The 25,045-nt window shown below is 43.3% G+C and overlaps 1 protein-coding gene across 1 annotated transcript in view; it reads right to left on the bottom strand.

Moving 5' to 3' along the window:
• The window catches only part of DNAH3 (dynein axonemal heavy chain 3), a 196,159-nt gene that overhangs the window by 5,911 nt on the left and 165,203 nt on the right, over window positions 1–25,045 (bottom strand). The window contains exons 52-59 of the mRNA XM_089896064.1: window positions 20,044–22,185; window positions 14,829–15,054; window positions 11,548–11,792; window positions 9,859–9,975; window positions 6,347–6,501; window positions 5,316–5,483; window positions 3,246–3,388; window positions 663–867 (exon numbers count right to left, since the gene is read on the bottom strand). Coding sequence (XP_089752190.1) covers window positions 663–867; window positions 3,246–3,388; window positions 5,316–5,483; window positions 6,347–6,501; window positions 9,859–9,975; window positions 11,548–11,792; window positions 14,829–15,054; window positions 20,044–22,185 — 3,401 coding nt within the window. The remainder of the gene's footprint in view (window positions 1–662; window positions 868–3,245; window positions 3,389–5,315; window positions 5,484–6,346; window positions 6,502–9,858; window positions 9,976–11,547; window positions 11,793–14,828; window positions 15,055–20,043; window positions 22,186–25,045) is intronic.

Raw genomic sequence — 25,045 nt, 5'->3', positions numbered from 1 at the left:
TTCAAAGGCAGGTAATACAACAAGTCCCATAAAGAAATAGGCTTTTTCTCACTTTTCTTGAAACAGGCAGCCCTCTCAGTTTAGCTTATATTTTCCCCCTTTGAAACAAAAGTACAATGAAATATATCTCTACTTTAAGAAAAGCGCGGGTGCAGGCGGGTGTCAGGGATACGGTAGAGCGTGGTAGGGACTGTAGCAGTGGAGGGTGTGTGCCTTGTCTAAACTGAGCCACAGCCACTCATCTCCAGCAATAGTTGCCACGCAGGAATGCAGTTCCATCGTTTCAGGTCTTCCTGTTTTTGCAGGACAAACATCTGTATTTTGATACGTAACAATCCAGTGTTCATATGCTAGCTCAAATTTTTAAATAACCAAGCAGCCAAACCAAATCTATCTACTAGCCCATGAGCTGTGGCCCATGAGACACCAGTTTGTGACATTTATTCTGGTTCCCACTCCTGCCTCTAGAGGCTATAATCTTTTCAAGGACTTTGAAAAGTCTCCCTCCTGCCCTCAACCCTGGTAAGACTGTTTCCAGTAGGTGCTCAGTCCAGGATGCTGTGAGACTGCCCTACTCCCTCTGCCTCTAATCCATCATTTCAGAACGTCCTCTCCACCTGAATGAGAATGCCAGGTGCCCAGTTACCCTGACTCCAAGGTACCTGGAAGAAGGCCAAGCGGGCTAGCAGGTCAGCCACGTAGCCTCCCAGGGGCTTCAGTGATGGGTAGGACTTGGCCATCCACATGGCCGGCACTTTACCCACAAGCATGCTACTGAAGACATCCTCCAGCTCTGAGGACATCAAAACCTGCCCTTTAATTGCTCGGCCAAGGTCGATGAGGCTTATGCGAACCACTTTGGTCAATCTGCAAGAACAAAGGAGCAGACTCAGCCTGGCTCTCCAGTGACCTCATTCTACCCCAAGTACACTGACTCCAAGTCTCCTTTTACTTTTCCTCCCTTTAAAAAGTCAGATAATATACATTCATGATAGAAGAATTGTAAAGATGAGAAAAAATTAAATCACCCATTATCTCACCACCTAAAGATAACTTTGATGTATATCTTTCTAGATTTTTCTATATGTAAACACAAATTATTTTTTAATGGGATCATACTATATATGTGTTTTTTGTAATTTGTTTTTCTCTCTTAGCATATAAGGAACATCTTTCCAATTCAATAGAGACCAAACTAAAATCGTCCTTTTTAATGACTGCAAGGTGTTCCATTTAATTTAACTGTTCCTCTATCACTGAAACATATTATTTCTAGATTGTTGTCACTGTAAACAACATTACTAGGAACACCCATCTATATTAATCACTGCGGAAATTTATGATGATATGCTTACTAAAAGTAGAATTTCTGGGTCAAAGGGTAATGCAGTTTTAAGGCTTCTGATCTATATTGCCAAAGTTGTTCTTTTTATAGACTATGAGGTGCATGCATACCTGAGGAAAGGCAGCTGAAGGGCAGCCTGAGAGATGCCAAGATCACCTGTCTCTCTCTCTGGCCTCTGTTATGAGGCCTCATCAAGTCCAGAGGGAATTCAGCTGAGAGTGCCAAAGACTCTGCTACCAGAGAGAGCTTGTCATGTCCAAAGACTTATGGAATCCCAGCCAAATGGACATGAGAAGGCGCAAATGCAAGAAAGGGATTCCTGGATGTGTAACCACTAAACATTTATATTAAGAGGAACTTAAGGTTCAAACGTGTTATTGGTGTATGTGCTTGGCTGAGGAGTCAAGAGCAAAACTACCCTCTGCGGGATTATACCACAGACCTCTATTATACCTGAGACCTACTGGAAAAAGGTTTCTTTCTATTCTTGAAACTATGAGCTCTGCTAGTTTCAAGATTTTTAGTACTCAGGGAAGGAATATTTGCCCTAGAAGACACAATAATGGTTCCCCTGAATTGGAAGCTGAACTGTCATTTTGGGCTTCTCATACCACTGGGTGAATAGGCAAAAAAAAGGTAGTGGGGAAGTACGTTACAATATTGCCCCAAGTAGTTAATCCTGAGCATCACTGGAATATAAGATTGCTGTTACCCTCTTCTCTTCTATTACAATGGCCAGTGGTAAAGGCTAGTGAAGGCCTCTGTAACCACCAAGAGCTCCAGTGACCTTAGCAGAGAATGAGTGGCAGAGGAGGAAAGCCATTGGCCTGGTGTCTGGATGAATGAGGACTACAACCCATCATACCAAGGTATCTGACTCAAGTAGTCAGCATCCTTGACTCACACGCCATACTTTGCTTGGTCATCCACACAGCCAACTGCCTACTGACTATAGGGAGTAACCCTAAGACTAAGGGAGTCAACAGATTCTTAGTTGACATTCTTCAAGTTCACCGGTCTTTCGGCATCAGGGCTGTCCCTAAAACCGAGCAATGACCAATGAAGCAAAATGGAGAGAGCAGTACTTAAGAGTATTTGGAGCAGCAAGAACCTTGACGTGGAGGCAGAAGTGATGAATTTCCTCATCTGGCCTAGATGGTGTTTGGGAACTCTTTCAGTTTTGACTATCTAGAAATCAAATCAAGGTGATCCCACCGGGCTCTATGCTCTAGTACCTGGAGGAGAAGTGAGGAGGGACTAGAATAGAAGGCCGGAGACCCTTAGCCCCATGGCCATCTTATAATAGCCCTTCCTTACCCCTGTGGTAGCGGCAATGGGACGAACTGTTCCTCACCCCTTTCTAAGTTTACCCTGATTTCACATACTGGCTAAGTGCATGGGCTCTGGAATCAGAGAGCCTGGATTCAAACTCAGTTCTGCCATTGAATGACTGTGTGACCTTGAGCAAGTTACTTAGCCCTTCTGTCTCAGTTTTCTCATTTGTAAAACAGTGGTAGAGGGATTACTAAATGTGCATATTTTTAAAGACTATTGTGTGGTTTGAATGCAAAGGCATGAGTGGTGCTTGGAGCCATTTCTAGCACTAAAGGATCAATAAAAGTGGCTTTAATGATTACTTTTACTATTAGCCTGTGCTTGGTATTGGTTTTCACCCCAGTTTACAGATGTCATATGAATGAACGAGAGAGAATGAATAGAAGGAACTGATTTAACCCTGGGCCAACACATGCTGGGATGGCCCTATTTACAGCCCTTCCTACAAGGTAGGGCAAACCAACTCTGCACAGCAACCCTTATCAAGTGTCCATTCTAGTTACTGCCCATTAGATTCTACCCCTCACGCCAACTCCCAGGATCCAAGTAAGACCATACAGCCCACCTGTTGAATCTGATGAGCTCTTGCCTTAGGACAGTGTTCATAGATTCATCATAGACCACAGGGTACAACTTCACGACCAACTCCAAGTCAAAGTCATTGGGAAGCTTGGAGAGTAGGTCCTGGGCCAGCTCCTCAACCACTTCCTTAAAGTGTAAGCATTAGAGAGGTGAATGAGACACAAGGCCAGCGGGCTGTGGCTTTGTCCAGTTAAACATGAAGCAGTGAGCCTTTGTCTTTTTAAACACAGTCTACAGGACCTTTCTGGGAACTCTCCTACAGAAGCCAATTCTGCCCTGAGGGAAAGGAGGATACCCATCCCACCCACTCCCACCCCCCACCCCTGCCCCCAGCCTTAGGGAGGACATCACCTCTAAGCTGAACAATGAAAGTCCTGAGCAAGGGCCTGAGGGCCAGGTGGGGAATTCGTGCTCAGCCAGCCAGGTAGACTCAGGGCAGTGCTGAACCCTGCAGAACTGCTCAAATCTTCAAGGTCACCCCTGGGAGACAATCTCCCAAGGCTCTCATAGCCAGCCCCTTAGGACCAGCTCCTGGTGCAGGTGAGACTTTGCTCTGTGCCAGTGACATGGACACCTGGGAAGGCAGTAGGCCATTCCTCAGCATTAAGAATAGCCCATGGCAGTGAGTTTAGCCAAGTAGGGAGGGGACAGGCCTAGAGGAAGAGTAGGAAGAGGAGGTGTGGGAGAGAAACACAGCTCTGCTGTCCTTTGGCTCGAGGAGGCTGGAATGTACACTTCCTTCCCTCTTCCCACTGTGAGGGGAATTTCCATCCCTAAGCTGAGACACACAAACCAGGCTGCTTTATCTTCACACATATTACCGCTTATGGTACTATGAACCAAACTGAGAAACCAAATACAATCATCCCTTGGTATCCACTAGGGATTGGCTGCAAGACCAAACTCCACAGATGGTCAAGTCCCTAATAGAAAATGGTGTAGTATTTGCATAGAACCGACACACATCCCCCCTCCCCCCCATACTTTAAATCATTTCTAGATTACTCATAATACCCAATACAATGTAAATGCTATGTAAATAATTGTAAGTACAATGTAAATGCTTTTTGATCATTGCTGAAGTGGGGTGGATGCAAGTTTTGCCTTTTGGAAATTTCTGGAATTTTTTTTTCTGACTATTTCAATCTTTGGTCGAATTCAAGGATGCAGAACCTGTGGATATGAAAGGCCAACTGCATGCAAAGTCCGCAGCTGAGCAGGGTTGAACATGGAGTAGCTCAGAAGCTGGAGAAGGGAAGAGAAGGAAAGGAGAGATCAGGGTGGAGTCAGGAGATGTGGTTCTGGGCCTGGCACTGCCTCTGTGTTTCTGAATGCCTTGAAGTGGGTCACTTCTTGCAGGGTTTGTTTTGCCCTCATCTGTAGACCAAGGAGGGTAGACAGGATCAGTCCTTCACAATGTGTGGAATGATCACAAGAGATACCCAAAATGACTCCAGGTGTTTCCGGGACATAGAGCAAATAATGTTGAATCACATGATGAGAAAGTCACTCTCTTGTCAAGTTTTGGCCACCTTTTTCTCTTCGTTCCCTTCAAGGAGAAAGTCTCAGGTCAGGGCTGAGACTGCTCTGGAACACTTGCTGATCCTCCCCTTTTCCCAAGGAGCCAGAAAGACATCAGCAGCAGCATCTGGAAGAACCTAATAATGTTTAGCCTTTGTTTTCTTTTTGTGGCTGTCACGACATTACGGAAATGGTACTGGGTTTCCACTTATGGTCCTGATGTGCAGTTTTTTTAAATAAATGTTTTTAAGCAAAAGAGATTTAGTTTTAAGTATTATGTAAATGGAATACAGATGATATGTGGATACAGCAATGAATCATGAAGGTTATATAGGAATAGCTGACATTTTAGAAACACTGGTGCTCTTCCAGCTCAGTATTTAAAGACTCTCAGCAGTAAGACCAGAGCACCCATATCCTCCCTCAGGGGTCTGCCAGGCCTCCACTTTTCTGCCTTCTTGGTCATCAGCCACAATCCTGCATGCCCACTACATGAAAAATTGCCTGGGAAATTGAATTCAAGCCTGGTTACCTGAGGGGACTTGCCACTCCCTCCTGACTGCCTAGGGAGGGTCAGCAGCACCCCTTGAAACAGCTGGCTGGTTTCCTGGTTGTCTTTGGTGATATCGGCATTCTCGTGCAGGCCAAACACTTCTGGGTGGGCTGTGATAGGGAGGTTCCTGAGATATTCAATATAGGACTGGAAAGGAAGTCTTCAGTTGACATAAGTTCAGGTTCCTTGGGGTCCCACAGATCACCCAAGGTTTTGCCAGAGCAGACCCATGCAGGAATCACACTGTTTCGGTAGCACAGGCCATAGACACACACACGCACACACCGCCGGGGCCAAGACATCCCAAGCTTTCCCTCATACAGGTTTCGGAGGAGTGAGTATGAGTATGAAGGTAGATGGACTGAGTAGCTCCCCTCCCACCTCTGCTGGCTTCCTCCCTGCTCCCCCAGCAGTCTTAGCTTTGGAGACAAAAACTGGGTTTGGATTCAGGCAGGACAGGATTTGGATCCTAGCTCCATCTTAAACCAACTGTGTAACCTTGAGCTAGTCACCTGAAAGCCCAGTTTCCTTATCTGTAAGTGGGAAAATAAATGAGGTTATGAAGGAATAAGGCTTCGGCACATTAACAGGTACTCGATGAAAGTAAGCCCTTTTCATTCTTCCTTCAGATTTCTTGTTTTCTTCTTCCTTTTATCATTCTCCCATCCAGTTTTTCTGTCCCTCCCTTTGCCACCTTCTGAACCTTTGATTTCAAGTAGCAATTTCCATCCTGTTCACTACCAAGGCTTCACCTTAAACATCCCTGCCCTTTCTCCCCAGATGGACCCCATATTTTGAAAGATCTTGTCTACCAAATGCCCAGCATTCATTAAACAGTAATAATGTGTATCTTGTAGGCTTTTGGGAAGATTTGAAATAGCTTATGGACCCGAGTCAGGAAGCCCAAGCTATCCCTGGGCCCTCCTTGGATACACTGCAACCCTAGCCACATGGAGACTGCCAAGCCCCTCTGGGGGGACAGAGGGACCTCTCCCTCCCCTGCCCCTCACCTGGTAGGAGCCATGAGGAGGGATGTAGTAAGTGTCTCCAGGAGCAAGACAGTAATGGTCCTGCTCAATTTCCTTACAGTAGAACGTGGACAGAAGGGATAGCAGGAGCCTTCTGTCTTTGTCATCTGTCACTCTGCCTCCATAATTACATTCCCCTGGGGACAACCAACAGAAGAAGAAGTTGAGCCCATAATGAACTTGGTCAATAACCTAAAACAGAGGATTCTTCCAGCCAAGGAGCTCTGCTGAGACACAGGGTTGCTAAAACCATGCTCAGCTTGGGATGGGACCAGGCCTTTTTGGTATTATGGTTGCCACAAAAATAATACATGTTCATCATATTAGAAACTAGAAAATAGTGATAAACTGAAAGAAAAGCAAAACAATCACCAATAATTCCAACAAAGGTAACTGTTAACATTTAGGCATCTTCCAGACATTTGTCTGGACATTTGTGTGTATGTGTACATAAATGTGAAAGGCATTATAGAAATGTGGTTCAGGGCAAGAACTCTGGCATGAGACAGTACTGAGCTCCAATTACAGCCAGTTTCTGGGCTCCAACTTTTGCCACTTATTAGCAGTTTCTCATCTGTCTAGAAGTAGAGATAACTGCATACCTATCTTGCGTCGTTGTGGTTAACAACGCTTATAAAGCATTTAGTACGATGCTTAGCATATAGAAAGCATTCAACTACAGCTTTTACAAATACGTATAGTTTAGAAAATTAAGATTATCCTATATATACTTCTTTGGGATATGACTCTCCTACCCCCATCCCCATCATCAACACCATTCTCTGAGACTCAGGTTTCTACACTCAGATTTCTACAAAAAGAATTAGGTAATTTTTTGAGGGGCCATCAAATCCATCTCACCAACCCAGGATGCACTTTCTAGCTGGATCAGATTCCACAGTATGTGGGTACCACCTGGTATTTGGAAGCTGGGGACAACACACTAGTGTGCAAGGAAAAGACATCTGTGTGTGTGTGTGTGTGTTTGCATGCAAGGGCTCCCCTGAAGGGTGGGCTCATTTCCAATTCTAATCATTCTAGGAAGGAGCAGGTCTACAGACATGAAACAGGAAGTATGACTCAAGTTGAGGAGGCCTCAGCCTCTCTTGGTATTGGAGGGGTCTAAATGTCTAGGAGGAGTATCCCGGTGGCTCATTAAGGAAGAAGTAAGAGACTAAGGGGAAGCTCATACCTACTGAGTAATTTGAGCCCTGCAAAAACTATTTGACCTTAAGCCAGACCATCTAGATCTCTCTCTGTTGACCTCTCAGGCCTTTAGCAAAGTTTAGTTGGAACATTATAGTTTGTCCCAGCTGTAAAGAGGTTTATGACAACACTAGAACTACAATATTAAAGGGAGAGTAGTTCCCCCCTGAAGTCAGCATGGCAGTGCTAGAGAGTACCAAAGAGGGACTACCAGTGAAGGTAAACAGGTACAGAGTCATGATTCAGGGTCCCACCTCCACTCTCTCAACAGCAAATTTTACTTCAGGGGATACCCTTACAGGCTCTGGGTTTTATGTTTATGAAGGAAGGTACATTTCTTTACTTATATGTCTCCTCTTTGTAGCAAGAGCACAAGTTCCTAAAGGGGCCAGGATGTGCCTTATATCTCTTCTAGATTCTCCATTGGCTCTGCCACAGGGTTGGGGGTACCAGATTAAGAATGTATTTGACTTTGGCCCATCTAATTCGATAACCACTCTCCAAATAAGACCTGTCTCTTTGGTTAGTCTGTCCCTTGCAGTCAGTACAGAGCTCTAATAATCATCTCTATCTGATCTTCTTTCCTTCCAGGTACATAGGAAGGTTATAACTCCCGGGGCCTCTGGCAGTGAGGTGGGGCCAGGTGACAAGTTCTTGCACATTTAACTCCTGGCATGAGCTCTTCAGTGCTACCCTGTGGCAGTGACCACACAAGTGTATGTTGAGATGGTGGCATCAAAAGTTGGTGGAGCCTTTGCCAACTGTGCCCCTGGTAGATAATTACAATGAGCAGAGACCCTTGCCAATTCACACTGGACATGCAGAGTGGGCAAGAAATGTCTCACACCCTTGAGATTTGGGGATTGCTTGTTATCTCAGACTAACTAGTCTATCCTGACTGGTGCAGTTGGAAAGTGACTATCCTCAAGCCAGCTGGCACAGTTGGAGCAGGTTGGTTTATGAGCTGCAGGCAGTCCAATACTAAGACCTCATCCCAGGGCAATTATGCACTCATTCTGTGATCTGAAGGGGAGCCCTGGGATGTGCTTCTGTGTGGTCTGGAATAATGGGAATATGGCTCATTTCTTTGGAAAAGTTCTCTCACCTAACTAAAATCCACTGAACTTACGTTGTGTGTCACCTGGGGTTTCGGTTTAGGAGACACTGTGCTGAGTTAAGGTCTTTGTCACCTTTTACAAATGAATTTAATCACTCTAAAGCAGGATTTCTCAATCTTGGCACGATTAACTTGTTGGACTGGGTAGCCCTGTGTTGTAGGGGGCTGTCCTGTGCATTGTAGGATGTTTAGCAGCATCCTTGGCCTCTACCCAGTAGCACATCCATTTAGTTGTGACAACAAAAAATGTCTCCTCAGTTTGTCAGATGTCCCCTAGGAGACAAAATCACCCTTGGTTGAGAACCACTGCTCTAAGGCCTCGGTCTTGTCAGTTGTAAAACAGGGTCACTAAAGTGAAGCTCATAAGATTGCTGTGAAGACTGAATGATGTAGATAAAGTGCCTGCCGTATGATTGGGGAAAGGATCCAGAGTTGAGGGAGGAACTTGTGTGTGACCTGGAAGATGCCCAGGTTTTTCTATTGAGCTGCATTTTGACTTCTGGCCATGGTAATCCATTCATTTAGCTCATCTATAGTTTATCTCCTATCTCTGGGATTACATGGTGTGCTTCTTGAGGGCAGTGACCAAGTCTTATATATTTACATTCTTCCATATTATGTACTAGTATATATTGGATGACTGATAAAAGATTGAAGAATTGCTTTAATACAAAACAGCAAGTGTCATTTTCACCTCAGGGCACCTCTGCTGGGAGTGCTCTCCTTCCTTTTTCCCACTGCCTGCCCCCGCTTTCTTCTTCCACTTGTAAAACTCCTACTTATCCTTCAAAACCATCTTTCACGCCTTCAGGAAGTTTTCCCTAATCATCCCCACCCCATGTCTGAAATTTAATCATTGTGCTATCTTATAAATGTTTCTCTTACTGAACTTATCACTGTACTGTTATTTATTTTGTTATATTTCCTTCCCTTTGTAGACTGTGCACCCCTTAAAGGGAGGGATTGATCTTGATTTTTCTGTGTGTGTTTTTTGTTTTTGTTGGTTTGTTTGTTTTACAATATACAGCATGGTGACCAGCATCATTAAGAGCTCCATGTCTGTTGAAAGCATGAGTGAGTAAGTAAACAAATGGAGATGGAAGCAGAGGAGCAGGAAGGTGGAGCATAATCGTGGAGGTTTATGGTTGCCAAAGCCTCCTTCCGTAAATACCTGTCAGGTAGGTCAGAGCATCCAACGGCACCTCCTTGTAGTCATTCAGAAACATCTGGATCTGCCGCATACTAATCCTCAGGTCGGATTCGTTGAATTCATAAGGAATATTCCAACCTGCATGAGGCAGAGATAAATTAGATGCTTCAGGGATGAGAGCTCTTAATTTCCACTCAGAGATTGAGCTGGTGGAATTAAGCATCACTATGGATCAAGAGCCTCTTTCAGCCCTGTGAATATCAAGCACCATGCCAACTATTAGCTTTGACATTTACTGCCAACGTGGGAGACATTCTGCCTGAGAAAACATCCATTCTAAAGTCAGTTTCCTTATGGATCTCCCCCATTTGATAAGGAAGATGTTAACATCCTGGGATTTGTGGAATGAGAGTTATTCACCCTGGCTGGAATACTGTGGTAATGCACCGAACGCCAAAAATAACACCAAAGCATAGCTAGAGAGCACTATCTGTGATTGGGCAATAGAACTAAGTTAGCTTTGAGAATGCCCCTCCTCCCACTCATGGGAGAACTAGATGGCAGGCCTTGAAGAAACTATTGCTTGTATTTTCAAGTGTTATAATGGTAAATGCCCAGCGGGGCTGCACAAGTGACATAAATGTATGAACCAGGCTGGATGTAAGACAGTAGGGTATGGTAGGACCTGTGCTCAATGGAGACGTTTAATTTCCTCCTAAACATTCACATTCAAATTAAAAATATAATAAAATAACAAAAACTTCGGTTCTGGCAAAGAGAACACAACTGGGCAGTTGACTATAAGCCAAACTGTCGTATGGATGTTTGGAGGTCTGGCACGGGTGGGAGAATGGTGGTGGGAGAACGTGGTGTGTGAGATGCAGATGTAGAGAGAGTGTCACCTTTGGCTGTCTCGTCTCTGAAACCCTCAGTTGAAGGGTCAGGTGGTCTGTGGAGCTAACTGGGGCAGGTAGAAGGAAAGAGGATGTTCTGAGAGAATCACCAAAAGGACAATTTGCCTCCTTTTGTAACCCAAAAGAATGGCTAAGAATACCTTAAGGTGGGTCATTTCAAGAAAAGAATTAGACTCAGCCCATGGGTGAGAGAAAAATAATCCAACCTTAAAACCATGGTGATATGGGATCTGTATTTAGCACATGATCTGCTCTAACGAGGATATTGAGTCACTTAAGTTAGGCCATGGATAACTTACATTAATAAAGAAATTTATGCTTATTTTTTCAAGGAGAAGCACAAGCAGATGTCCCAGCTGTATTTCTTTCATTGTTATGCACAGGTAAAGAGAGCAACCTAAAATGTTATAAATCACCTGGTGACGATTCCCTGGAGAGTGGCCATGATACCCAAGCTAGGCAAATACACCAAAGGGAAGGGCCTCCACTCTTCTCATTATCATATTACTCCCGTAATTAGGGGACCTCTGATTCTGGAGCATCACCTCTTTCCCTGACATTGATATTGACCTGGTTATAGGACTGCCAGACTTGTTAAATAAAAATAGAGAGACAGTCAGTGAAATTTAATTTCAGATAAACAACGAATCATATTTAGTATAAATATGTCCCCAATATTGCATGGAACATACTTAGACCCTATTTTACTGGCAACCCTGGGTACAAACTCGAACGTACCCCTGTATCTGCCTGTGATCTTTCCCCCAGGCAATCCAGGTATGCTGCCACCTCTCACCTAGGGCTCCGAAATTTCTCCTCTCTTGAACGACGGCGTGGAAGAAGCAAAGGCCGAACAACAGCTTCTGCCACATCACTGCTTTTGTACAACTTTGGAAGAACCCGGGGTCTGAGATGGGGTCACTGAGGTAAGAGCGCAAAAGGTTGGCCCGGAGCCCTTTGGGGGGCTCATTGGTCATCTTAATCCCATTCTGGAGGAGGCTGACTGGAAACTTCTCTGACGGATAGCTGGTTAACCAGAGTCTGGAAGAACAACAGACGCGACTATTTACAGAAATGCAATACATTATATTGAAAAACAGTAACAGAAAATAATAACTACCATTTATTAAGCATCACTAGATGCTGGACCCCATGCTAAGAATTTAATTTATGTCCCTTCATTTACTTTAATCCTCACAGCCACCCTATGATTTATTATCCCCTTTACCAGTGAGGAAACAGAGGCACGGAGAAGTCAAGTGGGGTTTTCAAGGACACACCACTTAGAAGCAGCAGAACCAAGATGAACTCGGGGCTCCCTGACTCCAAAGGCCCTGTGTCCTAATCACTACACCATGTTCCTGCCCTGCTGGACTTTCTGAGCATCTATTATGGTCAAGTACTACACCCGGCACTCCAGGAGTGGCCGAAATGAGAAAAGAATTGTTTCTTGCTTCTAGATGCTCACAGCCTTGCTGCTAGGAGGGGAAAAGGGAGCTGGGGAGGGGAGACAAGACAAGCAAACAGAATGCCAAGGAGTTATAAAATCAAGACCACAGGGAGGGAGGGAAATAATGGGCCATGGGGGTCCATGGGAAGAAGAGATTTCCACGGGGTGGAGAGAGCAGAAGTCTGCAAACTACTGCCAGGGAGCCAAATCTAGCCTTAGCCTGTTTTTGTAAATAAAATATGATTGGAACATGGCCACACCTCTTCATTTACAAATTATTTATGGATGCTTTCATGCCACAACAGCAGAGCTGAACAGTTGCAACTGACAACATGCCCTGTAAAACCTAAAATATTTACTATCTGGGCCCTTACAGGAAAAGTTTGCTGATCCCTGCCATAGAGGCCAATGGCATTAGAAATGGGTCTTGAGGATATGGAAGATTTCTTTTCTTAAATAATAGAAGTATATCTATGCCCATAAGAAATGGGAACATAGGTAAAAGTATTTAGAAAGGAAAAAAATACATGATTTTACCATCTACAGGTTAACATTTTGGCATATTGTCTTCCAGGCTTTTATTCATTTGTTTTTCTCACTCAAGCTCAGGTTACATACACACTGTGGCATCCTGTTTTGTTTCATTTTTGTGGGTTTGTTTTTCTTTTTTGCTAGACATTAGAGAGGTTTCCAACAGGAGGATTTGGGGTTGGAAGGTCATTAAAGACACAGGACACAGGCTGAGCAACTGCACGGAGGAGGAAAAGTTTGGGATGTGGTAAGGCCTATAGTGGGCGGCCTGCTGTGGTCCAGGCACAGGCCTCAGAGGGAAGGGAAGAGGCCATAACCTGGGGGCCTGTGGCCTGACTTCAGTCTGCAGATGGGTGATGTTGAACTCTTACCATGCAAACCAACACAATGCTGTAACATATTTTTGAAGTAGTTGCCAACTTTTAAAAATCTAGGGCTTTCTTTTAAAAGTTCTAGATTCCCATCTTTCCTTTAAAATAGTCATAAAATCTGGATACAAGAGGCCTGTATTCCTGCTTGGCAACAGCTGGTAGTAGGCAGTAACTGCTCTTCTCTACAGGGCATGTGCCTCTAGTTCACCACAGTCCCCACCAGTCTCTACCGGTATTCAACACTGAGGCTGACCGTCCATGGTGATAGCTATTGTACTGTGGAAAGTGGAATATTTCTTGTGCCCAGTCCTCTTCACTCATTTATGTTACATTCCTCGTTGTATAGGCACTTGAGTTTGTGACTTGGATTAAGATCATATTACAGAAGACCTTAAATGTCAACATGAATAATTTTTTCTTCATTGAGTATGTCCCTGATGGTCAATGAGTCAACTCAGCATCCAAAACCAAATAGAATTCTTGAAATTAATGGATTTCCTCTTAAACTCTTACATGAATCTCGTATGAGCCTTACGTGAATACAATCAACTACGGCCTAATCTGGCTTTGTAAATAAACACCAAACGCTTTTCTATTTTCAGGCAGACATGACTAAAATAAAAATAACCGGCAAACTTTGTTGCCTAGAGCAGGAGTTGGCAAACTTTTCCTATGAAGGATCAAAGAGTAAATGTTTTAGACTTTGCATGCCATATGGTCTCTGTCACAACTACTTGAAGCATTAAAGCAGTCATAGACAGTATATGAGTGAGCATGGCTGTATTTCAATAAAACTTTATTTATAGACACTGAAATTTGAATTTCATATAATTTTCACATGTCATGAAATATTATACCTCTTTCAATTTTTTTCAACCATAAAAAATGTAAAAGCTATTCTCAGATTGCAAGCTGTACAAACACAGGCAGCAGACTGGATTTGGCCATAGTTTGCTGACCCCTGGCCCAGAATGAAAGAATCACTGAACATTTGAGTTAAAAGGGGCTTTGAAGTCTGTTTCATCTCATCATCCTCTAAATGCAAACACTTAGGGCCAGTCTTGCTGGGCTTTAAAGTTCACAGAAAATAAATAGCTGTTTCCAATACTGATTAAAATTCCATGGATCTAAACAAGTATAGGATAGATCAAGTACCTAGACTACGGGTGGATTTTTTTTTGTTTTTAGGCAAATAAGTTTTAAAACTCCGATTTGCTGGCATTTAATCTACCTTCCCAGGCACATCTCCTATTACCTCCCCAAAACAATTTCTCACAGTGTATACCCAGGAATCATAGGATAACTTCTTGGTCTTTCCTTTGCTTTTACAAATGCTGCCCTTTGTGCCTGGAATGTCCTTCCTGGAAAACTCCTATTCATCTTTCGGTACTCCAGGTCTTCCCCAAATTTTCCTTCCCTTTTCCATTCTTATTCAAACAAGTACAGCAGGTATTGCATGGTATCAACATTATTCATCTATGGTCTGCCTTCTACTAGACTGAGAGCTTCTTTAAGGGTAGAACTTGTGTCTACACAATACCCTTGTGTCTTGTTCATCTTTGCATTCCCAGCCATTAGCATAACATCTGGAACTCGAGGTTGGGGCCGAGGGACTCAGGGGTGGAGCAGCATCTCACCTGAATCCCATATTGGTGCTCTCAGGAACAATCACCCATCTCATCTGAATCCCATATCGGTGCTCTCAGGAACAATCACCCATCTCACCTGAATCCCATATCGGTGCTCTCAGGAACAATCACCTCCTCACAGATCTTCTCCAGCGCAGGCATCCAGCTCGTGGCCAGATGACAGTTCTGTAAGACCACCCAGGTCCCATCTTTGATGGCAGTGTTAATCATTTTGGCAGCAATAGGGCCTTGGCCTTGGCCAAGGGAGATGGTCTGTGTTTTGGCACCTCCCATACCAAGATCATCAGCAAATTTCAGCAGGCCTGAGATCAGGAAGAAAAAAGACTTTTGAAAGAGAATAGGCTATTTAAGACCGTATTAATAGTAACATCACAGAAGAAGGGGTTACGTTAAAATTCTGGACTCAGAAAGAAAGCCACTGGCTTTTGTTAATTATGAAATTAGCATCTTTCTGAGGAAGCTTTAGACTTCTGGTAAGATGGTGAACGAAGATACTACTGATTCCTCTTTTGCTCTAAATAGATAGACATTCTTCATGAAAAAAAAAAAAAAAGGACACAAACTGAAAAAAAAAAAATAAGAGTTTGAAAGGAAGAGAAATTCCCAGGTGCCAAAAATGAAGAGGGACTCCAAACTAGAAAGGTTAGCACATAACCAAAGAACTAGGAACTGGGTTTTTCTTTTTAAAATTTTTATTGGAGTATAGTTGATTTACAATGTTGTGTTAGATTCAGGTGTACAGCAAACTGAATCAGTTATACATATACATATACCCACTCTTTTTTAGATTATTTCCCATATAGGCCATTACAGAGTATTGAGTAAGAGTTCCCTGTGCTATACAGTAGGTCCTTATTAGTTATCTATTTTATATATAGTAGTGTGTATATGTCAATCCCAATCTCTCAATTTATCCCTCCCCCGCTTACCCTCTGGTAACCATAAGCTTGTTTTCTACATCTGTGACTCTATTTCTGTTTTGCAAATAAGTTCATTTAGGAACTGGGTTTTTGTAAATTTATTTTACTAGGAAAACAGGTATTTGGACAGTGAAATTTCAAATAGATCTCTTCCACATCTCTTTTCCTCAGAGGCAGCCGATGTTACACCTTTTTGTGAGTCCTTCCAGAGATATTTCACGCATTTAAGTAAATGTGTATACACTATTATACACATTTGCTTCTTTCACTTAGATCTTTTCCACATCAGTACATATATAAAGGCCATATTCTTTTTCATGGTTATATAGTATTTCACCTTTGGAAAATACCATACTTTATTTCACCAGTCTAGTGATTGGAGTTTGTCCACAGGGAATATAGCTTTGCACTTACAAGGGGTGGGACGCTAGAACTGAGACTTTTTTATAAAGTTAGGATCCTCAAACGACTGCACTCTCATGTAAGAAGGCCAGAAATCTGCTTTGTGTTCTTTCTCTAATGATTTTTAGATGCGTTTCTTTTATGATCTTTTTTAGAGACAATATGAATCTGCCAGGGCTGCCATAATAAACAACCAAAGATTGGGTGGCTTAAACAACAGAAATTAATTTTCTCTCAATTCTGGAGGCTAGAAATCCAAAATCAAGGTGCTGGCAGGGTTGGTTTCCTCTGCGGCTTCTCTCCCTGGCTTGTTTGTGGCCATTTTCTCATGTCATATTTTCACTGTGTCCTCACATGGTCTTCTTCCTGTCAGTGTGTCTGTGTTCTAATCTCCTCTTATAAGGACACCAGTCATATTGGATTAGGACCTACCCTAACGACCTCACAACTAACTCTTTAAGGACCTTATCTCCAAATACAGTCACATTCTGAGGTACTGGGAATTAGGTTTTAACATACAGATTTGGGAGGGACACAATTCAGCCCATAATACCCCCATAATACTGGGGGTTAATTCTTTTGATTGTTCTATGGGCTGATTATGCCTTATAGTGATTATGCCTTATGCCTTATATATTTCCTCGTGTAGTTTATAATTTTTTATTGTTGAGTTCACAATCAGCAAGTTTGTGTTATTTTGAGGGAGTCTGATATATCTTGGGTTTTAGGAGTGCCCTAACAGAACAATTTTGCATATGCAGACACTGGTGTCCCCAGCATCTTGCCATTCTGGATAGATTTTATGGGAAATTTCTGGATCAGTTTTATGGGAAATTTCTCAGCTTGAGAATCCCATACCATAGGGTACTGTAAATCTACACCCCTGAGTTTTAATTTCTCACTGAAGAATTGTTTACTTTTTCCACATTGCTTCTTGAGTCAGTAGCCTAAAATTCAGAGTTCTATGGAAAACAAAATTCTGAGTTCTACAGAAAACAAAAATACATGGATTTGGAACAAAACAAAACTTCTAGAAATGGAAAGCACCGTCATTGAAGATAAAAACTCAAAGCACTGATTAAAAAAGCAGGTTACATACAGCCGAAAAGAGAATTAGTGGAAAGTAAGGTCTGCAATCAATGATGCATTCAGTAGTGATGGGAACCCCAGGTCTCCAAATACCATCAACTGCTAAAGGAATTGGAGTTCCTTGGAGAAACATTTGTTCAAGATAAGCCTGAAATATGTATGGTAGTTCTACACAGCAAGGAAGTTATCAAAAACCACTGGGGTATGTGAAAAGGATATTGATACAGAGGTGCTACCACAGGCCAAAGACTGAATAATCTGAGCATCAAAAAGAATAATGACAGCAGTGGAGTAAAATACCACTATATTTGAAACATCCAATATGTTAAAACTAATACATTAATAATCGTACCAAAAACCCCCATCTTACTGCTTAAGTAACTTTGGAGGTTACTAGGGCGCCAATTCATTATTCTGAAAGCTGGTAAATAAAGAGTATGAACCAAGCATCTTTTCTGCCTGTCCTTTTTGAACTATATTTAGAGTAAACCAAAGAGTTGATAAAGAAAAATTCTTCTTTATAGAAGAGTTCCAGCTAATAAATGTGGGAGGAATGATAGAATTAAAATATCCTCATTTTGCAGCCCCTAATGAAATAATGGATCTGGGTAATGATTTTCTAAGGCTGATAAAACCATTAGGTCAGTGGTTCCCATTGGCTGCACACTGAAATTACCTGAAAAGCTTTATAAAACACAGTGCCTAAAAAAAAAATAAAAAAAAAAAAACACAGTACCTGGGTCTCACCTACAAAGATTTTAACTTAATTGGTTGAGGGTGAGGCCTGCACATGGAGATTTTCTTTTTTTTTTTCTTCTTTCTTTCAATTTTTAATTGAGATGTCCTCTTTATTTCACCCTCATTCTTGAAAGATAGATTTTACGTTTGCATACTTTCTTTTAGCACAATGATGGTATTATTCCACAAATTGCACTGTTGCTATTGAGACATTTGTTGTCAGTCTAACTGCTGTTCTTTAGAGATAATCTTGTTTTTCTCACTGACTGCTTTTGATTTATTTTTTTATTGAAGTATATAGTTAATTTACAATGTTGTATTAATTTCTGCTGTACAGCAAAGTGACTCAGTTATACACATATATACATTCTTTTTTATATTCTTTTCCATTATGTTCTGTCCCAGGATACTGAATATAGTCCCCTGCACTATACAATAGGACCTTATTGTTTATCCATTCTACATATAATAGTTTGCATCTACTAACCCCGAACTCCCAACTCATCCGTCTGCGAGTCTGTTTCATAGATAGGTTCATTTGTGCCATATTTTAGATTCCACATATAAGTGATATCATATGGTATTTGTCTTTCCATGGAGATTTTCTTAAAGCTCCCTAGGTGCTTTCAATGTGCAGCCAAGATTGAGAACCACCATATTAGGTGAAAGGCTGATGGGAAACTTTATAAAGGAGGCGGTGGAGGAGTCGCGAGCTGAATCACACTGACAATGCCTGAACCCACTGATCAATCTTAATGAAAAAAGATGACCAGACAGTATGTGCCTCCTAATATGGCACACTCTGAGGGACACAGTACCTGCAGTTTCCTGGGAAGTTATCCCAGCTGAATCTAATCAAGCCTCTAGCACAGAGGGACCAGAACAAGCTACATACACCGTTGGATTTTACAGGCCTGTCCTCTCCCAACACAGCATCATCATTTTACAGACCATATTCTGACCTTGTCCCCATTTCTCTTCTCTACTTTTCCTGGTTTCCCCTCATTTCTCTTGTATAAGCCTGCCACAGAAAGGACATAGGGGAAGGAGAAAAGATGCTAGAAAGGGGTCATGAATTGAGCTTTGACAATAACAATAATTTGGGTGTAGGAACCTGGAAAGGGTACCAGTTCATTTCAGCACCTTCCTCTGATTGGCTTTGAGGAGAAGTGCTGGCTTTCTAACCGGGTCAGGATACATGTCAAATGCCTCAGCTTTCACAGAACTGCCAACTATGTCATTTGCATTTCTGGTATTCTTTCTTCATTCAGCAACAGAGAAAACTGAAGCTTTGAGATTCCCCAACAGAACAGAAAACGAATCTATTTCTGTCAACAACTCACACCCTTTTATATGCACAAACACTTTCTGGAAACATACATAAACTGTTAGTAGTGGTTGTCTCTAAGACGGTTAGGAGGAAGATGTACCTTTCACTTTATACCAGGGTTTCTCAACCCCCGTACTATTTACATTTTGGGCTGGATAATCTTTTGTTGTGGGGGACTGTCCTGGGCATTGTAGGATAGTTAGCAGCATCCTTTGCTTCTATCTACTAGATGCCAGTAGCACCCCCTAGTTTTAACAACAAAAATGTTTCCCCAAATGTCCCTTGAGGGGACAAAATGGAGCCATAGTCCTATACTTTTTGCATTGTTTGATTTGATTTTATTTTTTTATTACATGCAGCATTAATTACTCAAAATATTTAAAAATTGAAAGAAAAGAAAGAAGCGTAGCTGAGAGAAGCAACAGTCTGAGAAAATGGTCTAAGACAAAGGTGATAAACTAGCAGTCACTTGGCTCAATCTAGCCCTGGCTTTTTTTAAGAAAAAATCTGAATGAGATATCAAGATTTAAAAATGGGTGATTTCTACCTTTCTGGTTGCTCTTGAAAAAGCAGATGATCTGGTCATCCTGAGATCACATTATCAGATGGCACAATGCACAAGAGCTGAGGAGCAGCTGCCCGCTTTAGGCAGGAGAAGACGTCTTGTGTTGCCCCAGCCCTGCCTTAGTCTGTTAACTGCTTGACCCTCAAAGCCATTTGAATTTGAGATTCCTGCTGTAAGGGACAAGCTATTGTCATCCATCCATGCATTCTGGGCTTTTAATATTCCTCACACAACATTCTGCCCTTACCTGCCATTGGGTCTGCACCCGGAGACAACACGAATATCAATGGTACGCAGCAGCTGGAATCATTGTAGGACCCCTGGAGATCAAACGTAGGGGCTTCAGTGTATACGTTTCCCATGTGTTCAGCAATGAACTTCCGAATGGCTGGAATCATTTTGTCAGGCCGCAGACACCGGAGAATCGCCATCCTCTCCAAACCTTGAAGAAATTTCCAAGATCCAGGGAACGTCTCCTCATGGGGCCAGGCTGAGTCACAGATGAGCTTCCATTCATTAGCATTTTGTTCCAAATGTTCCATGAGGCCTTTCAGTTTTGGCAACGCGGATGCACGAACCACTTCTGCCCACGCCTTCTCAGACAGCCATTCGGAAACTGGGTTGGGGAAGGGGTTGTCCAGGGCAACGCCTCCAGTTAGAAGAAAGTACCAAATTTCCTCGTTAATTTGCTTTTTCTCTTTCATGATGCCTATCGTCAAGAGGAGGGAGAAGAGCAGCTTGTCCTTCTCAAACAGGGAGCGGCAGACATTGTTGTAGATGCTTAGGGTGAAATGTTCAATGATGTACTCAATTCGTAGCTCTAGTCCCTCGCTCCTCCTGCTATGGGCCAGGGAGTGCACGTAGAGGTTTATGAACCACGTCAGGGAGTACTGGTACATGGGTTCAATGTGGACCAGGTCAGAGATACAAAAGAAGATGGTGGCAGAGTGGACAGCCACTGGCTGGTAGCCCATCCGAGTCTCATCGATCTGCATTTCTGTCATTGAAGCAATTTCCTGTTTCTCAGAGATTTCTTCGGAAAGCAGTTTGGAGGAGGACAAAATTTTGATGGCAGTCTCGTCCTCAAGGATGTTGCCCTCAGAAAGGGAAAGGACCTCCAAGATCTTATCTTCAATTTCCTTTAGCTGCTTCTTGTTCTTGGCACTTTCCACAATCAACTTGTTCTTTTTCTCTTCCAGTTCTGGCTTCTCCTTGGCAGCCACGATGCCAAGGAGTTGATCTTGGAGGCCCAAGGGGGTGATCATAAAGTTGAGGAGACAGACTTTCACGGCGACTTCAGGGAGATAATGTGGGTTCCTCAAACGGGTTGTGATATATAACTTAAAATCCCTGGAATATTCAATGATGTTTTCACCAAGCCTCATGTACTCAACCCCTTGCTGTCTGAATGTGGACTTGAGCAAGATGGGTTCAATAAAGGCATCCAGCTCTTCCCCAACATTTTCTAGTAAGACTGGGGTACCAAACTGCAGAGCGTGTTCCAGCGTCCTCACATAGTCGGTATCCGAGAACTTGATGACTGACAGCCTATTTGCTTTCTCCATATTCTTGATCCACTTATTGGCCTGCCCCTGAGGGTCAATCATTAATGCCCAGCGCCTGGAATTGGATACAATGATGCCATTGTCAATGGAGAAGGAGTCAGTGGGCAGCCCAGCAATCTGCCAGGCACGAATTTTTACAGGGTCTCCTAATGTGTTGCTAAGACTAAAGTCACTGGAGCCGGGGATGACCTTTTCCTTACATTGGGCCAACCACCACTTTTGGCACTCAGCCCGATAATCCATGGTAAAGGCCCCCAGGTAAGCCACGGTCCCAGAGGACAACAACACATCCCCTGTCAGATTAGTATAGCGGACACCCAGCTGCCGGGCAGCTTCTGTCCATCTGTCCTTCTCTCCCCCAAGACCACTGATCAGTTTTTCTGCTCTGATCAACTTTTGGGAACAGATTTCAATGTTTTCCTCCAACATCTTCTTCTTGGTATTCATCTCTTCAAAGTCATCGTTCAGGGACTGGAGGCGGCCTTCCACCATCTTCAGCTCTGCTCGCTTCTGGTTCAGTTTTTGCATCTGTGTGTCCAGCTTCCCCTCAGCCTCCTTCAGCCGCTCCCGTTTAGGAGCTACCACTTTGGCCACACGATCATACACCTCCATGGCCCTCACCCACTTGCACAGACCCTCACACGCAGATGACACATTTTTAATAACACCCGGCTGGAAATCTGGGTGATCAATAAACCTTTCCCGGATCCGCTTCATGATCATTGGTGGGATGTTGTCTTTGTCATATGTCTTAAGGCTCTCCAAGAATTTCAGATCTCCGAGAATCTTTCTTGATACCCCCCAGTAATCTTCTGTCATTTTACCTGTTTGGGACAAAAAACAGAGATAAGACTATTATTAAGACATTCTGCCTGAAACTTAGAGCCCTGCAGTGGCTACTTCTCATTTGGCAAAGAAAAAAAAAAAATCCAAGGTCTTACAGAGGATTTTTAGGCAGAAGATACGTTGTATGATACCATAATGATGGATACATGTCATTACATATTTGTGCAAACTTGTAAAATGTATAACACCAAGAATGAATACTAATGTAAACTATGGACTTTGGATATAATGATGTGTCCATGTAGGTTCATCAGTTGTAACAAATATACCACTCTGGTGGGGGATGTTGATAATGAGGGAGGCTAGGCATGTATGGGAATAGGGGGTATATGGGAAATCTCTGTATCTTCAACTCAATTTTGCTATGAACTTACAACTGTTCTGAAAAAATAAAATCTTAATTAAAAAAAAAAGCCCAAGCTTCTTACCATGGTCTGGGTGGCCCACCAACCTTCCCCACCTCATCTTTGCCTTGCTCCCTGGTCTTCAGTCACAAGAACCTTACTTCAATTCCTTGATGATCCCAAGTGCTTCACTACCATGAGCTCTTAACCTAGGCTGTAAATGGCATCTAGATGCCTCCTGACCAGACTTCAGGCTCATTTTAAAAGCCACCTCTCTGTGGAGCATTTTCTTTCATCTCAGAGGCTAGAACATCCATTCTCTTTATAGCATTGATGGCAATCTGTGATGTTTTTTTGGTTTCGTTTTGATTGTCTGTCTCTCCCTCAAAGCTGTAAGCTTCTGGGGAGAACAAGATGGTGGAGTAGTATGACACTGAGCTCACTTCCCTCCATGAACATATCAAAAGTACATCTACACGTGGAGCAGATCTCACTGAAAACCAACTGTAGACTGGCAGGAAGACTCTTCTACAACCAAGGCTCTTCTACAACCAACAGAGATCCACATGGAGCTGGGTAGGAAGGGAGGAGAAGCAATGAGGTTGGGACCTGTGCCCCTAGGAGGAGATGCAGAAGAGGAGGGGATGTCACAGGCTTGGAGATCCTCCCTGGGAGTGAGGAGTTCAAACACATATTGGGCACCCTTGGGGTCTGGCACCAGGAAGATAAATTCCTTTAGCTGATTTGAAAACCAGTGGAACTTTTAGGATAAACTGAGACTCCACTCATAAAGAGTGCACACAAGCTTGCCTACTCCCGGGAACAAGATGAAGAAAGCAGACTGAAACTGCCTGGGGCACTGACCAGCTTCCCACCACTGCCCCGGTATGTGCCCGGCCTGCTCCAGCTCCTCTAGCTCTGGTGTAGCTCCCCACTAGGGTGAAGGCTTCCATTGCTGAGGAGAGTGTGCACTTGTGGGGGTGGGGTGGGGGTGGACCGAGCTGGTCCAGACCTGGCACTGCATCTTAATGGGATGAGGGTATCCATTGCTGGAGCTCATGAAGGCAGTGGATCAGGAGCTGTCTGGAGCTCCGACTGGTGTGCTGGGACCATCCCAGCACACACCTAGCCCATACAGGGTGCCTGCTCTGGCCTCCCTTGTTCCAGAACTGCTCCCCTCTGAGATAAAGGTGCCATTGATGGGAGGGGGAGAACATACATTTACAGAGAATGGAACCAGCTTGGACCCAACCCACAGGGCTTCTGCTCCAGCACCATGGGACCTGCCCTGCCCCTGATGGGGTGGTGATGACCACTGAGCATAGGAGAAGGCTCATCTCACACCTGGCTCTGGCTCTAGCCCCTCCATCTCCAGCCCCCTTCCCACCAAGGTGATAGCTGCCAGCAGACCCTGGGGAAAGATGTGACCCATGCTCACTTCAAGATTCAGCTCTTCCACCAAAGTCACTGGGCACACATAGACTGCACAGGGACACTCCCACACAAGAACACTCCATCGAGACTGGGATAGGTAACTGTTTCATGTACTTTCATAGAGACAGAGACAGTTAAACAAAATGAGAAGACAGAGGAATATGTTTGAAACAAAAGAACAAGGAAAAAACCCTAAAAAACAACTAATGAAACAGGAATAAATAATTTACCAGATAAAGAGTTCAAAGCATTAGTAATAAGAATGCTAACTGAACTTGGGAAAAGAATAAATAAGCACAGTGAAAAATTTGACAAGGAACTAGAAAATATAAAAAAGAACCAGTCGGGGGCTTCCCTGGTGGCACAGTGGTTGAGAGTCTGCCTGCCGATGCAGGGGACACAGGTTTGTGCCCCAGTCCAGGAAGATCCCACATGCTGCAGAGCGGCTGGGCCCGTGAGCCATGGCCGCTGAGCCTGTGCGTCCGGACCCTGTTCTCCGCAACGGGAGAGGCCACAACAGTGAGAGGCCCACGTACCGCAAAAAAAAAAAAAAAAAAGAACCAGTCAGAGCTAAGAATACAATAACTGAAATGAAAAACACAATGGAAGGAATTAACACCAGACTAGATGATACAGAGGAACACATTAGTGATCTGGAAGATAGAATAACAGATATCACCCAATCAGAAGAGCAGAAAGAAAGACAAATAAGAAGAAAAATAGAAAGCAATGAATGAGATCTCTGGAATAACATTAAATGTGCCAACATTTGAATTATAGGGGTTCCAGAAGGAGAAGAAAGAGAGAGAAAAGGGGCGAAATATATTGGATGAAATCATGGATGAAAACTTCTTGAACCTGAAGAAGGAAACAGATATCCAGGTCCAGGAATCACAGAGAGTCCCAAGCAAGGTGAACCCAAAGAGACCCATGCCAAGACATATAATTAAAATGGCAAAAATTAACAAGAGGATTCTAAAGGCAGTAAGAGAAAAACAGAGTCACATACAAGGGAACCCCCATAAAGCTATCAGCTGATTTTCCTGCTGAAACTTTGCAA

The sequence above is a fragment of the Delphinapterus leucas genome, chromosome 15, assembly GCF_059928025.1.
Source record: "Delphinapterus leucas isolate spDelLeu-1000000601 "Yukka" chromosome 15, BTC_Dleu_Yukka2, whole genome shotgun sequence".
Classification (NCBI taxonomy): Eukaryota; Metazoa; Chordata; class Mammalia; order Artiodactyla; family Monodontidae; genus Delphinapterus; species Delphinapterus leucas.
Note: the sequence above shows the minus strand (reverse complement) of the source record. Positions and strands in the feature narration are given on the sequence as shown.